The 16,305-nt window shown below is 41.3% G+C and overlaps 2 protein-coding genes across 2 annotated transcripts; one reads left to right on the forward strand and one right to left on the reverse strand.

Annotated features, from left to right (window-relative positions):
• The first annotated feature begins 4,338 nt into the window (after window positions 1–4,338).
• Window positions 4,339–13,894, forward strand: LOC133138842 (rabenosyn-5). The gene is made up of 12 exons (XM_061257942.1): window positions 4,339–4,420; window positions 5,713–6,016; window positions 6,305–6,439; window positions 6,780–6,880; window positions 7,068–7,113; window positions 7,280–7,441; window positions 7,977–8,239; window positions 8,630–8,700; window positions 8,818–8,904; window positions 9,769–9,871; window positions 9,994–10,098; window positions 10,265–13,894. Exons 2-12 carry the CDS (start codon window positions 5,854–5,856, stop codon window positions 11,366–11,368), a joined length of 2,340 nt encoding a protein of 779 aa, XP_061113926.1. The 5' UTR covers window positions 4,339–4,420; window positions 5,713–5,853; the 3' UTR covers window positions 11,369–13,894.
• Window positions 13,895–14,268: 374 nt separating this feature from the next.
• On the reverse strand, window positions 14,269–16,211 carry mrps25 (mitochondrial ribosomal protein S25). Its single transcript, XM_061257944.1, has 4 exons — window positions 15,827–16,211; window positions 15,494–15,600; window positions 14,833–14,920; window positions 14,269–14,519 (listed from the first exon to the last, which is right to left on the reverse strand). The coding sequence occupies exons 1-4, from the start codon at window positions 15,958–15,960 to the stop codon at window positions 14,330–14,332; spliced, it is 519 nt and encodes a 172-aa protein (XP_061113928.1). The 5' UTR covers window positions 15,961–16,211; the 3' UTR covers window positions 14,269–14,329.
• Window positions 16,212–16,305: the final 94 nt, after the last annotated feature.

Raw genomic sequence — 16,305 nt, forward strand, 5'->3', positions numbered from 1 at the left:
ACTGTTTTGGCTCTGTACTCCTGCAGATTATTGAATTTGAAATAAAACAATGATGATGATGTTAAAGTGCTTTAATGTTTTAGCTTTAATATCAGGGTTTTTACATAGATATTGAGTGAACAGTGCAGGAATTGGAGCTGTTTGTATACATAGTCCCATAGAATTAGCAAAATGTCTAGAGTTGATTCTAGGTGTGCCATCTTGGAGTCTGGAGTTGTTGTCTCTTAACATGTGAACCAAAGAAGTGACAATTCCAGTAAAGCAGGCCATCATTAGGCTGAGAAATCAGAACAAATCAGTCAGAGACATAGGAGAAGAAATGAGGTGTGTTAAAATGTTTGGTACGTTAAGGTACGTTTTGGTTTTTAAGAAGTAAGAACAGACTGGTGAGCTCATCAATGTTCTGAAACAAAGTCTTATGAACACGAGACAAAGATCAACCAGTAACAGGGTGAGGGAAAGTGTGGAGAAAAATAGGAATAGCTTATGATCCAAAGCATTCCACCTCATCTGTCAAACATGGTGGAGGTAATGTTATGGCTTGGGCATGTATGGCTGCCACTAGTACTGGTTCACTGCTGACCGCAGCAGCAGGATTTATGCCAAAGTATACAGAAACATCTTGAATGCAAGCAAATGCATCAAGACTGATTGGACAACGTTTTATTATGCAGCAGGACAATGGGCCTCATGCAAGAACCACTCCTAGGAATGATTTGTTCTTAAATCACTGGCACAAGTGAGTACTTATGGACGGCACTGTATATGAGTTATGAGTACTTATGGACTGCGCTGTATATACTCAATGGCTACTTAATTAGGTACACCTGCTCATTAATTTCAATTCAGTATATAAAGCATTCATACACGATGAAGAGGTTTAACTATTGTATAACCAAACATTAGACATGGTCAAGCACATGATTTAAGCAACTTTGACTAAGGTATGATTGTTGGTGCCAGAGATGGTGGTTCCATTATCTCAGAAACAACTGGACTCCTGAGAGCATCAGGCACTATAGTCTCTACAGTTTACAAAGAATGGTGCGATAAACAAAAAAGTTTATGTTCTATGGACAAAAAAAACCTTCTTAATGACACTCAAAGGAGACTGGGCAGACTAGTTCAAGCATATAGAAAATGTTCAGATAACAGCTGTACAAAAGTGGTGCGTGTCAAATTTTGAAGTGGATGGGCTACTGCAAAAATAGGAAGCTGAGGCCACAGTGGGCACCAAATCAACTGGACAACTGAAGATTGGAAAAACATTGCCTTTGGTCTGAGGTTTGCAGCAGAAATATGCAGCCAAAAAATCTGCAGGTACTGTGTGATACTATCCAGTCAACATGAACCAAAACCCCTAAGGAATGTTTTTCAGCACCCTGCTGCTGTTCTGGAAGTAAAAGGCATTCCTACCCAGTGCTAGATAGGAGCACCTTATAAAGTGGGTGGCCACTGGGTGTATAAGGTTATCAAATATGACACTATTTAGCATCAGATCAACACAATTGATGGTAATCATTTTCAAAAGTCATGTTCTTATGCAAGTCACTTTTTCTGAGGAAAAAAATGTTACCACCACTAAGTGCCTGATTGCAAACCATTCCAGAAGGCACAGCAAAGCTCATACACGGTGGTGTAGAGAATGATAGAACAGAATATGCTTTATTCCCTCACCAAACAAGGTGTTCATGATTGGGTCTGAACAAGTGGCAAACTAGAGTAACATCTCTGTGGTTGCATCCTTGTTCTTGACAATAAATCTGTGTCTGTAATCAGGTCAAAACAGGGGTATCATGATGTTAGCTTTCATTTGATTGTACTCACATTCCAGCTGCACTTTTCCACCGGATTCAGTATAGCACACCAAGAATCAGTTATAGAGACTATTTATTTATTTATTATTATTATTATTATTATTATTTTTTAAACCCCCTACCTGCTTGCCAAAGCTACATCAAAAACTAGAAATGGCTTGCAAGGCTGTCCTCTCTGGAATCTAGTTTTAGAAAATCAATGGTAATAGAGGTATTTGCACACTTGGCAGTTGTTGATGAAGAAATGAACTTGTTGATGATCCTTCATTACCTGAACTCTATTCCTTGCCCTAAAGTATACTGCCCCATCCCTTTATATGACTTTCAGTCTCGCGCTTCAGTTCCCTGGCCCAAGTTTCCAAGAACAAAAATTGTAATGGCTCATTAAAATACCAAAATTATCATTTATTTTATGAGAAAGGATGTTGTTTTCGAAGCTCACTACAAGCTGTTATTACCTCTTATCTTCCAAAGAGTGCCACCACCCCCTCCATTCCAATGCAAGTCTCACCATTGTTAAAACTTGTCACCATCTGACAATGCCATCTAAGGCTTCACATCATGTTTACAATGCTGTCCTTAGAAAAACTGTCCTACTCACATCATAATCTATTAACATAATACTCAGTAAACTGAACAGGATGGAATTGGAACTAAATAAGCATATATGCAGAAGTTGCTCTTCTTATGATTCTATATTTTATGAATATTAGCACAGGAGATTGACAGTTTTAATATAGACTTCCATTTGTCAAATGCTATATCCAGAAAGGAGATATTGCTACATGGTCTAATAAAATCCAATCCATGGACTTAAACACGATTTTAAACTAAATGCCACATAGTCATTTAGCCATTTCAATGATCTTAAATGCAACAACATGATCACATATATTATTTAAACAGATCAAAAGTTAGGTAACTTACTGCTTATGAAATATAAATAGGGATGCAGGGAAGTCAATGTGCAAGTTAGAAGTCCTGAATACCAGAGTCCTGAAAAGTTAAGAGCTTTACAAAAACAACTTGGTTACAGAAAGCAAATGTATTTTTATGCAGCTTTCTGCCAAATATATTTGGCATCTCCATTATCAGTAGCACTACCAACAGATTAGTCTGCACTCTGGCTTGGCTGGCTGTCCAGAGTCAACAAAACAAAACTGTTTGTTTCACTAGCTCAGTCTGTAGTTTGTAGAATATAACTATTCCCCAGAAGTCGACATAATCTTACAAGCAAATTAATGTAAATACCACAGGTGGTAGCACCACCATGTGGTGAGCACCTCTTATTGCAGGCCCCACTATTAATCTCAGCGCAACTAAACTCATCGAAAGGGGCCACACATAACATAAAACAGCATCTCTAGCAGACTCCAGCGGAATTATTGGCACCCCTGAAAAAAGAATACTTTAAAAAATAACCACTATATTTATTGAGATTGAAATCAAAAACCGGTGGGCTGAACTGAAGAGGGCAGTTGATATACTAAAACACAAGAATGTGAAGGATCACACAGAATGTGAAGGATCTGCACAGAGGAATGGTCCAAAATCACTCCAAATGTGTTCCTTAACCTTGCCAACCATTACAGGAAAAGACCAAAACCATTTGGTGAAAACCCCTTTCATGAGGGGAATCCAATTTTCCAGACAGTGAGTCAGTCAATGAGTCCACCATTTTTCATGGTGTGCCTATTCCATGGTCTGGACTGTCAGTCCAGAACACATTGTACAGCTGACAGTCTACTGAGATACAATTAAAGGGCCTGAAATGAGCTCTACATGCAAGAATCAACTGTGCAAACCAATTGGTCCTGAATTTCTCACAGCCAGGCAATGTGAGAAACTGAGCAGAACTTTGTGAAGATATTCAGTAAGTAAGGAGAAGGCACTTACTTCTCACAGAACTGTAGATAGACAGCGGCAGATCTGAGCAGTGGCTTCTTTTGAGTAGAATACTGGTGCATGCACCGTGACTTATTGTAGTCAACTTCAGAAATTCAATGGGAGCAGCACCCTTCACCTTTTGAATGCTTATCCGACTTCATCAATCAAGTCTTGGCCATTTGCAGGGGTATTTCAATCATTTTAGATCATTTTTCTTTGGAGGATAACTAACTTCTTTGGAAGTCAAATAAATGTGCTGCGTGGAAAGAAAGACCATGCTATCTCATGAAGCATGAGAAAACGGATTCGTGCAAAACTAGAAACAGATTTGGACAGGCACCTGTTCACAAATCAAAACAGAAATATGTGTCATGCTATGATACGCAGCCTAAGTCGTTGGACGTTATTAAATTATGATCGGAACTACTGGTCGAAGAATAGAACATTTGTGGGATTAATGTTCTTTGATTGTAGCAAGTGTATTAAATAACCACTGAACAGAATTGTACAGACTCCTACAAAGTTTCCGCGGAGAAACGGGAGCGCACTTGGTGCAGTTTGTCCCCTTTCTCTTCATGGAGCAAAGACAAAACATAGAAAAAAAAATCACATGATACACCATGTGACTAGGTAGGGCTGGTAACCTTTCACCCCCGGAGGGAGTATCAGCTGCTTTACTGGAGATTTTAAGCTGTCAAAACTGGAGCAAGTGCTCTGTAAGTATTTCTAGATCTGGTATTAGTCATCTTAAATACAAAAATGCGATTATTTGTTATTCACTAGGTTAATATCATGTTTTTATTATTCGATTCATATCGGTTAGTTAGCTATGGTAGCTAGCTAACGTTAGCTTACTTACGTTGCATTCTTTCTTGTGACAATCAGTTAACTAGCAAGGTTGCTAACTGGCCTTCATATTCATATTTTGAAATAGATCACTGTTTTAAATGTGTATCTCAGATAGAACATTGATTACAATGCAATGTCTAATGTTATCACTGAAGGACAGTCTAGGCAGCGATACATGAAACACAATTTGGAAGGTGACAGCTGCTACTCCGTCAGAAATAGCTGCTGATACAGTAACTCCACGAATTGCGCGAGTAGACTGAACATGATGCATTTTTTTTGGGCAGAAAACGGTTTCGGATGTAGCTGGCCAGGTAACTTGACTAAATGATTGTGGAGGTTTTGACATTCGTGTGTCATGTCATAGTCGATAGAATTGAAGTGAACGTTCTACAATGTACGACATCGTCATTGCGCTAGCTGGCTATCAAGAGCTATAGCCAGCTAGCTAACGGTATTGTGACATTTAATTGTTTTTCTTTAAACTGAATGTAAGTTAAGAAGCGGTATTCAAAAGGACCTTTGTCAAATCTTTTTCTCCGTATTGTATCGATGTTTATTTGATTTTGAATAGTTATATAATTTCAGTTGCATGTTTCATATGGTTAAACGTGTATGTAGCCTACGTTTTGACGTTCTTCAGTTTGCTTTTATTTAAAATCGTGGCAAATCGTGGAGACAGACGGGATCTTTACTGTGTATTTTAACATCACTTTTATTGGGATGAGAGAGTATAAATCTAGCATTGTTCAAATATTTTTAACCAAAAATGAGATTTGATGACTAATGCATTTACTTATTGAGTCCTGATTAGTTTATCTTCCAGCCTGCAATTGAATTCGTCTGCCCATTTCAGTGAAAAAATGTTTGCCAATGTATCCAGAGAATTTCCCCAAATTTTGTTTTGATTATAAATGGTAAATGGCAGGCATTTATATAGCGCCTTCATCCAAAGAGCTGTACAATTGATGCTTCTCCATTCACCCATTCATACACACACTCACACACCGACGGCCTCTATTCACCTACAGCAGGTGTCTCAGTGCCTACCATCATATGCACCTGCAAGTGTGAAACATGCACTGGAACCACTCTGTGATGGTGGGTGACCTGCCATATTGTGGAAGGTATTTAATTTGCTGTATTTGCTGTGTTTCAGAGAGTCCTGTACTACTATGGAGTGGGTGAGGGGTGGGACACATCCCCAGTGTAGCGCATTGTGAGACACTGCTGCTGCCTGCCCTGGGACCCCGTAAAGCTCAGCTCCCCCTTTCCCAGCCTGAGCCCAGAAACTTCCTGCATGGCCTCCAGCTACCCCCCTCCCTTTGATACCCCAGGGGAGGTGAAGGAGGGCTTCCTGTGTCCACTGTGCCTGAAGGATTTGCAGTCCTTCTACCAGCTCCAGGATCACTATGAGGAGGAGCATGCGGGCGAGGACCGCCACGTCAGGGGCCAGCTGAAGAGTGAGTCCCAGATGTCTTCAACATATTCTTCTCCTTCGCAATATAACTGAACCATCTTCTTACATTTAGCAAATGCTCTTATCCAGAGTCACTTGGACAGCTTACATAGTTTTCACATACAGTGCGTCTATACAGTTGGATATTTAGCGAAGCTCAGGGATACGATAGCAGTGGGCCCGCCTGGAACTCAAACATATAGCTTCGGAGTTGCAAGCTCAGTTTCCTAACCATTACACTATACTGCTGTGCCAGACACAAATGGACATTGTTCTCCCTCCGTTTTGCCAGGCCTGGTGCAGAAGGCCAAGAAAGCCAAGGACAAGTTGCTGAAGCGGGATGGGGAAGACCGCGTAGAGTCCGGGAGCTATGAGTCCTTCTACTGTGGGGGAGTGGACCCCTACATGTGGGAGCCCCAGGAACTGGGTGAGACTGGATGTGCTAGGATGGCCTCTGAGATCCTCAGTACAGTCTCTCTGCATTAACTGGAGTACATTCATTAAGCATATACATATGGGGGAACTGCTGTGAATTAATAGGCTAATACTACTTTATTTAAAATTAAGCAAGGGTCAATACTACTTTATTTCAAATATGCAGGCCTGCTTATGAAGTGTGTAAACCAGATATGTTCTGGACTTTGTGCGGTTGAAATTAGGGCATGGACAAGAACCATGTCAAGTGCTGCCACTATGCCTGTGCCTGACTCATAGATGTTGGGCCCGAAATAAACGCATTTACCATCCTATACTCATCATACATCTAGGGGCAACTAGAAGTCACCTTGAAAGCTTCAAGAAACATCGGGCAGCAAGAATTGACCACTATGTCATTGAAGTCAATAAGTTAATCATCAGATTGGAAAAGGTGAGTGAGATAACTTCAAACGGGCAAATGTGCTTGAATAACCTTCAAGAACAGTTTTCTTGATTCATGGTAACAATATAAACCACAATGTGAATGCATTTAAAGATGTGTCTAGACTAATAAAGCATATCTTTGAAACGGAACAAGACAAGACAAACACTTCTTTGCATTTCTGTCTTATTTTCAGCTTACATCATTTGACAGAACCACCACAGATGCTGCCAAAATTAGAGGTGAGTCAGAAATGTAGGAGTGTGTACCTAAATGTTCCATATACTTGATACTTCGGTTACATTTTATTCCAATTAAGTCCTTTAAAATTGACCCTGATTACCAACAAACTGGGTATTTTCATTACGTAGAAGCCTCTCTAATATTTTCACGGAACGTCTTTCCCAGCAATTGAGAAGTCCCTTGTTTCGTGGGTGAGCGACTCTGACGTGCCATTCTGCCCAGACTGCGGGAACAAATTTAACATTCGTAACCGACGGCACCACTGCCGTCTCTGTGGGTCCATCATGTGCAGGAAATGCATGGAGTTTGTGCCTCTCCCATTGGCACGTGAGTACACACACACACACACACACACACACACACACACAGACATGCACACTTTCATACACTCATGCATCTCACACATGTATTTATACATTCGCTAATACAACAGATACAGACACAATATAAGGATCGGCTAGAAGGCAGGCCTTTGTGCACTAGCATTGCTTATATTGACTTCTGCCTCAGTTGAATTACCAAAGGCCTTACGCTAAAAAGTACTTTAGTTACTCTTAAGTGAAAAGAACACCCAGGCAAAATTGTCATTTCCAAAGTGACTTAGACTAAGTAGGCGCCAATTCCCCCTTGGGTAATGTGGGGTTAAGGTCCTTGTTCAGAGGCCCAACAGCTGCACTGATCTTATTGTGGCTACACTAGGGCTTGAACCACCAACCTTCCAGTTCCCAGTCAAGCATCTTAGCCACAAGGCTATAGGCCACCCCATGAATGGTCTATTAAATGTAATAAGAAGGAGATTCATACCTCGCAGCCTCAGGTCCGAATCACTGCCTTTCTCTCTGGCCGTGTTTGCTGGCCGCAGATAAGCTGACGTGTGGCACCAGGGAGGCGCTGTGTGCTCCAGGCAGCCCGGGCCAGGCGCAGTCCCAGTCCACGTCAGCAGGGGGCAGTGCTCCAGGTTCACGCCGTGGCAGCATCAGCAGCCTGAGCAGCGTCACCTCCATGCTGGAGGAGAAGGACGATGACCGCGTCCGCTGCTGCCGCCACTGCATGGACACCCTGCTGAGGAGGCAGCAGAAACTGGATGAAAAAGACCACGTGCCTGACATCGTCAAGCTCTATGAGGTACCAGGGCAGGAGCTTTCAGGTGCTACGCACCTCATCTTTCAAGCCATAGCCGAGATGCAGCTACAGCTGCAACTTTTAAATCACCTTCATAAAGCACCTTGGGAGTGCTGATCCAGGATAAGTTTTTCCTTCAGCTCAGAATGGATAAGGATAGAAAAAAAAACGTAGATGAATTCTGATCCCAGATCTGCACCTCTACTCTGAGACACTTTAAAAATGCGGACCTGTGTCTTGAAAAATGCCCTGGGGGGCAGATCACATAAAGAGAATTATGAAAGCTGATTCTATCGTTTGCCATTCATGTATGGCATTATGCCCTCTGCACACGGCACTGCAATGTTTTACAAACTTCTCCACGTGTTCGCTGTTCATTTCCTTGTTCTTCAGAGGCTGAGGCTCTGCATGGATAAGGTGGATGAGAAGGCCCCAGAGTACATAAAAATGGCTGAGTCTTTGAAGTAATGCGTCTCTTCATTAAGTATTATCCTTCCAAGGAGTAGTCAATGACAAAGAAAATATATATATTTTTTATTGATTGGTTTTCCTAATTGCTTTTATTTGTAATTTGCTTGCAGTTCCGGGGAGACTACCTACAATCTAGAACACACTAATGGCCTTCGAATGGAAGTGCAGAAATATTATGAACTGATTGACGCACTAAGGTACCCAAATATTTTGAACTGATTGATGCAGGTACCCACTTGCAGTTTTTCTACATGGCTTGCCTTTCCATTGCATTGTACTGTATACTCAGTGAGCACTTTATTAAGTATTTATTAGACTTATTTTTTAGACTTACTGGTCTTCTGCTGCTGTAGCCTATCCACTTAGAGCAGTGGTTCTTAACCTTATTGGAGGTACTGAACCCTGCAAGCTTCATCAGTGCATTCACCGAACCCTTCGTAATTGGAAAAATAAAATATGATTTCTTCAAAATATAGGTATATATTTTATTGGAAAATAAGATGTATACCTATGCTTTTATCGAACCCAGGTTAAGAACCACTGACTTAGAGGTTTGTGAGTTGTGTGTTCAGAGATGCTTTTCTGCATACCACTGTGGTTATTTGCATTACTGTCACCTTCTGCTTAACTTTGAGCAGTCTGGCCCTTCTCCTCTCCTCATTTTTGTCCACAGAACTGCTGGTCAATGAATATTTTTTTGTTTTTCACACCATTCACTGCAAACTAGAGACTTTTGTGCATGAAAATCCCAGGACATCAGCAGTTTCTGAGATATTCAAACCACCCTGTCTGGCACCAACAATCATTCCATGGTCAAAGTTACCTAAATCACATTTCTTCCCCATTCTGGCATTTGGTCTGAAAAACAGCTGAACCCCTTGACCACGTCTGCATGCTTTTATGCATTTGGTTGCTGACACATGATTCACTGATCAAATATTTTCATTAACCAGCTGATGTACAGGTCTAACTAATGAAGTGCTCACTGAGTGTTTATACATAAAGAGACAATCTGCTCAGTAAAATGTTTTAGTCAATTCTTTATTTTTCATAATCTATAGTAAGAAGATTCTCACTCTGGGCATGAAAGAGGATCCCCCGCCACACCCAAAATCACTACAACTGCAGAGAATGGTCAGATATTCAGCCACCCTATTTGTACAGGTGAGATGGCACCTAAATGTCAGTCATAATTTCTGCCATAATTAAGGACGGGTAATCCTTGATTTGCAGTTATTCCCTTGTCAGAAATTGTCAGGGGTCTGAGTTATGGATTCTGGTTTCAGGAAAAGCTGCTCGGGCTGATGTCTCTGCCTACAAAGGAGAAATATGAAGAGCTGAAGGAGAAGAGGAAACAAGAACAGGAGAAGAGGCTACAGCAGGAGAGACAGGTAAGAAGTGACATACCTGTTACCAGTATTATATTTTATACTTTAAGTTGGTCAAACCCATATATGAGGTTGCTAAAAACTAAAACAATTTTCCAAGACAATTGTTCCTCTGTTGAGTGTGGCCTAGGTGGGCACATACAGTAATAGTGTTTGTGTTGCTCAACAGGCTGCACTGGAAGCACAGAAGAGAAGGTCAGAGATGGAGAAGTCCCGCTCTATGGCCAGTACAAACGGAGAGGCCGTCCAGCCACCAAAGCCGGTGATGACCAAAGCTGGCGGCTGGCTGCCGTCCTCCAGCGTGCTGCACACCAGGGAGTTCCAGGACCCTCTCCTGCAGCAGATCGATAACATCCAGTCCTTCATCCAGCAGGCCCGCGCCGCCCAGCGCACTGACGAGGTGGCCATGCTGGAGGAGAACCTGCGGCAGCTGCAGGACGAGTACGACCAGCAGCAGACCTCGCTGGCCATCCAGCTGTCCAAGAAGACGGCACAGGAGGAGAGCCTACAACAGGAGCAGCTCCACTTCCTGCAGGAGAGGGAGGAAAAGCAGAGGGCCTCCATGCACACCCGCACGTGTTCCCTGGACTTCCGGGAGGCGCAGTCTGTCCAGGGCGGGGAAGAGTTTGGAGGCCAGCAGATTGGAAGTCTGGACAGCGCCAAGACAAAGGTCAGCCCTCTCTCAAAAACCCAGTCCATGAAAGCGTTTGACTACTTGCCAAGCCGGGAAGAATCACCCCCTCCACCGACGCCGCAGGATGAACCACAGCCCCATGTTTCAAAAGAACAAAACGACACCCCAGGTCCCTCCTTAAATCCCTTTGAAGAAGAGAACTCCACCCCAGTTGAGGATGATCCACTTAACCCATTTGCAGAAGAGATCCTGAAAGAACACACTCAAAAGGAGGTCTCCAATGGAAAGCAGTATAACCCCTTTGGAGATGAGGATGGGGAAGAGTGCACAACGGGCCAAGGAGGAGTCACAGAGCCTGGGAACCCCTTTGAGGATGAGGAGGATGACGGAAACCCTTTCAGCGAGGGCTCAAATTCCACGGTGCAAGCCATCAACCCAGGGGTCTCTACCAACCCCTTTGAGGAGGACAGCGAACCCGACATCATAGAAGAGGAGCTGCTGCTTCAGCAGATCGATAACATTCGGGCATACATATTTGATGCCAAGCTGAATGGCCGCACAGACGAGGTGGAGCTGCTGTCTGAGAACCTGCGGGATTTGCAGCGCACCCTGCAGGAGCAGAGGAGTAAGACGCAATGATTGTTGTCTAATAGGGCAGATGCTTTTGGCTATGTCTTTGTCGATTCCTGTGTTGGAATTCACAGAACACATCGTAGTTGTCAATTTGAGCAAGTTTTCGTCTCTCGGGTTTAGTTTGCTCACAGAGAAGCACAATGTCAGAATGAAATAAACATCTCATTCTAGTCACAGGAGGAAATGAAGCTTGTAAGTCCTCTGAAGTGTTGAAGATTGGTTGTGAGCTATCTGAGCTTCAGTGTCTTGCCCTAATTTATTTCTGTAAATAAGAGTCCCTGAGTCATCTGATGGGCGGTGAGCCGATGACAGAACAAATATAGTATTTTTCAGCATTTTTTTTCTCCATCACAAAAGCAAGTTATAACAGCCTCTCAGAAAAGAAACAAGAATTGTAAGACTGAATTGTTAAAGTCACTTGAATAGAAATCCCATCTCATAACCTGCCTTTTTTCATCATTTACATCATGCAAATGACTATAGAAAACTAAACAAGAAACATGCAGTGCTTTACTGTGAAGTGTTTTTTTACCCTTTGGCATTTCATAGCTGTCTCCCACTAGCACTGACTGTTTGAATTCACTGTCAAATAACTGATTTCTTGTGACATCCAACTAACATCATGAGATGATGCACTTCCGTTTGATATCTTCAACAATGTTTTGCTTGCATGTGTGAGTGTGGACAGCTGCTATGTTCTCAACAGTTAACATGTTTTTTGTGTCATTGCACACTCTGATTTTACAGTTCTATGTGGTGCAAAGCCACTCAGTGTGGCCAACATTAATTGAACCTCTCTGTGTGGTGCAAATCTGACTCATTCCAGGTTTTCTACCATTTTAAATGTGTAGGTGGGATGGGGATCATCTACAATTTTGGAAATGTACTAATCAGCCTTGGAAACAATACATTTTAATGTACTAGACTGCACAACCAAAATAGTGTCTAGGTATTCCATATACCCATTTAAAATGCTACCATTTGGCTTAGACGGTGCATTCTGGAAAGTCCAAGTAGAGATTTTCAACTGATGAGCCATTTAACATAAGCACTCTTACGGACCGCATCTAGACACCCAAAACATTTAAAATATGCTTGCTCATCTTTCCCTATGAACATTGAGTTAACTGGTGAATATCCTGTTTACAATACTGTTTCCCTTATAAGCTGTTTCAGGGCAATAGAAGGGCTAAGGACGTTGTGATTCCAAACAATAGTAATGAAAGCCGAAATATTGCTCAGTTCTATACAGTGCTCCCATGTTATACAACCATTTAAAAACCAAGTCTTCAGAAAAATAAGCTGCACAAAGTAAAATCCAACTGCAGTGCATTATATCTAAAGAAAAACTTCAATACGTATGCCAACAATTCCCCCCTTACAAAGACATGTGGATTTACAAGTAGATTGAACAGTGTTTCCTAATATTTGGGCAGATACTTGTAACAGCATAAAAATGGGATGGGAGGATGTCTGTTGGGACATTGCTGGTGGGATTATATTTCATGGGAGCACTGTATGTGTGTGTACGTACATACACACATATGTAGGACTGCATTTCTGGGGGCTATAACCCTCTACTAACTCATGGGAGCAGCTGACACATGAAACACTATGATACTTTCAACTGCCTTTCAGACCAGTTGGATTAAGTAATGGAGCCATTACATGTACATACACTGATCTACTGAAGTGTTGACATGCTTAAAAAAGCACACCGTATTTGTACACTTCAAACTATATTTTAAGGAGGTTGCAGAACATTATACGTTTTGAGAACCCTTCATGTAGGAGATGGAAAATAACAAAATCACTTATCAGTTACAACTGCTTGTTCCTTTTCCTGTTCCTTAAACAAAATATAAATATACCTGGAGACACTGGATGTGGAAGCCTTTCTTTCTCTATCGTGCACTACTGCTTCATATTTCTGAAAATGACATTTTATACCTGCAGCCAAAAATGCAACCGTTTCTATGACAACGGTGCTCAAGAGGGCATGATGGAGTATGACAAATGAAAATGCATTTATCTCATTATTATTGTATGCATGAGGTGTCTGGCCTGAGATTGGATCATGTTAACAATGGCTTTGTCTGTTTTTTGTTGATTTGTTAAGATTCAGTAGAACCAATAGCTGTTTTACCTAATCTCTTTGTTTTAACATAGGGAAATGTAATGTTGAACACAATGTATGATGTATAACATTGGCAAGACCCAGTGTCTCCTTTGAAAGTGCTTTTCTGTCTTAACAGTGCTTACTTTGGTTTTCTGACTAACATAATTTTGATTTTTTCCACTGAATGGTATTTCACCTGTCTCTCCTGATGTTCCACATAAACACTACAGCATTGTGACTGAGAACAGTACATTTTGTTATAAAAAAAGGTAAAAATAAAGTAGAATAATGCATTTGTGATAAAGGTAAATCATTTGAAAAGCAGCCAATTATACAGTTGCTTGTACTCCATCAGCATCATCAGGGTCAGTCATTCTGCACTAATAAAACCGACTTGTGCTCAACATCTAAAATGGTACATTTCCTTTTCTGTTTTAAACTCAAAGCAATCATTGCCATTAGAAGCATTTAACATCCGAGCTCATCGTTCCTTGTTCCAAGGTTCCATATTTTTAGTATGTTTAAGATGAAATGCAGCACTGATAAACCTCATCGTCATTACATTGCTTACGTTGATTCTGAGGGGACAGTAGTTTTAAATTTTTCTGTTAATTTTCAAGAATAACTGCCAGGATTCAGACTACATCTGTTACAGGTGCAGAGACAGAACAAGGGTGTGATTCACTGAATTTACTATACGATTACTGAAGCCTGAAATAACATTCCCCACAAGGTTCAGGTGTTCTAAAGTTGTTTATTTTATTTAAAAAAAAAAAAAAAAAAAAAAAAAAAAACACAATCAGCAGCGTGCATAGTCCAGTATATACAAGGGTCCCGACTCCTCTCCCTCAGCTCTGGGCTGCCTTCATCTTGTACTTGAACTTGCCTGTCATTTCTTTCGGCAGTGGCACCAGGCCTGGGCAGGGCACCTGCCCCTCAACCTCGCACATACACTCCCTCAGGCAATACTTCTTGGGCCCAAAGTTGGCTGGGTTTGAAGCCACCATCTTGGCCAAGGCCTCATCCTCTAGCTCTTCTCTAGAGGAGCGTGGAAGAGAGGCGTGAGAAAGAAGAAGATCGCAAGCACACGCAAATATACACTACCATGGACATGGAGAGTAATACAGTAATACTGTGCCATTGCACACCTGATAACTAGTGGAGTATGGAATAACAGCTACTTTTGGTACAATACAGAATGCACAGCGATGCAAGAAAGCGGTTCCTCAACAGTGTAGGGACTATTTCAGGACCACTGAATATGTTCAAGTACTACCTACAATAGTTTGCCTTGCAACACTGTCTTGTGCGTTTCACTATTGCTGCTCTGGCTGCTTCATCTAGTACTCACGGAGTCTTGCCCATGATCTTCTTGACATGTGCTGTGATTTCTTTGTAGTCCTTCCCCTCTGCATCCATCAGAACCTGCTCACCATTGTCTACACACACCAGAAAGGGGGATAAACATAATTTGTAATGTATTTATGTCAAACTGCAACATGCATAATATTATAATATTTGATAACTATATGTCAACTGACTGACAACTATGCTAAATGACATGTGGTTGTAGAAATTTAATTGTATAACGACTACAACAGCAGGTGATACTGTGTTTGCTCTAACACCTTGAGTTTTCTACTTCTTGTTTAAAGCACTGATGATGGTCCATTGACCAAAATGATCACATTCCTTCTTTGTACACTTTTTATTTGAGCACTGGACAGGCAGTTAGCCTATATTTTAAATGTAGTTGGGAATGTTTCTGGAGATACTACTCCAATTTCCCTTCAGTCTCCTTTATAGTCCTCATAGTTATCCACGAGTATGAATGAAACAATTTAAAAAACACTTTCGACAATACATTTATTTTCCCAAATGAAACAAAAAAGTTTGTTAAGGTAATATATTTGCTACGCCGTTAATTCTTAATGAATACCCTTTTTTCTTATCAGACTGAAAATGTGCTGGTAATCATCCGGAGGCTGTATCTTATAACGCCACTCACTCACCAAGGTAGAACTTGAGGAATGGCGATGGAGTCATATTTTTGAACATCATGATTTGAACCCAAGGATTTTTGTACTGAATTTGAGGAATATTAAAAAACACAAACTTCCTGTGGAAACAAAACGACAAACAACATAAACAACATGTACACTAATAAATCACCAAGCATTCTTTTTACGATTAGTACTTTCTACCAAGCTAACTGGCAGCTAGCAAACGAACTTCCAGTATCACAGAAACAGAAAGCTTTAGCTAGCTAAATCAATAAATATTGGCACCGACACAGACTGAACACTTCCATAACGCGCTAGCTAGCTATTTAGCCGCTCACTGACCTTGCCCCATCGCTTAGCTCCCCTTGCGTGTTGTAATTGACAGTCATGATCTTCACTGCATTTCTGAAGACAATCTCTCCTTTCTGAAGATATTCTATTGTTCTCCGAATGGGGAATCGTCCTTTCATAGGCATGTCTACAAACACAAGTGAAAAACGGTTTCCACCATTAAAGTCAGAGGTAGGATATTTCACACAGTACTACGCTATCTACCCTACTGGCCGCATGCACCCTCCGTCGAACAGCTTGCTTGCGTATTGCATCCATGTACTTGTAGTTCATCTGCTGCACATAATGACAAAACAGTTTATGTTCGGCGAGATATGTGAAAAGCTTGTCAAGCGAAATGAAAAATGTGTTTTTATACTTTCATTTATAATGCAATAAAATAAAACAAAATGAATAACCCATCTTAGACGAAATAGATAAAACTACACTAACTTCTTCTTTTAGTTTTGTACTCTAGCCGCGGTCAACGC

The sequence above is a fragment of the Conger conger genome, chromosome 10 (assembly GCF_963514075.1).
Source record: "Conger conger chromosome 10, fConCon1.1, whole genome shotgun sequence".
Lineage (NCBI taxonomy): Eukaryota > Metazoa > Chordata > Actinopteri > Anguilliformes > Congridae > Conger > Conger conger.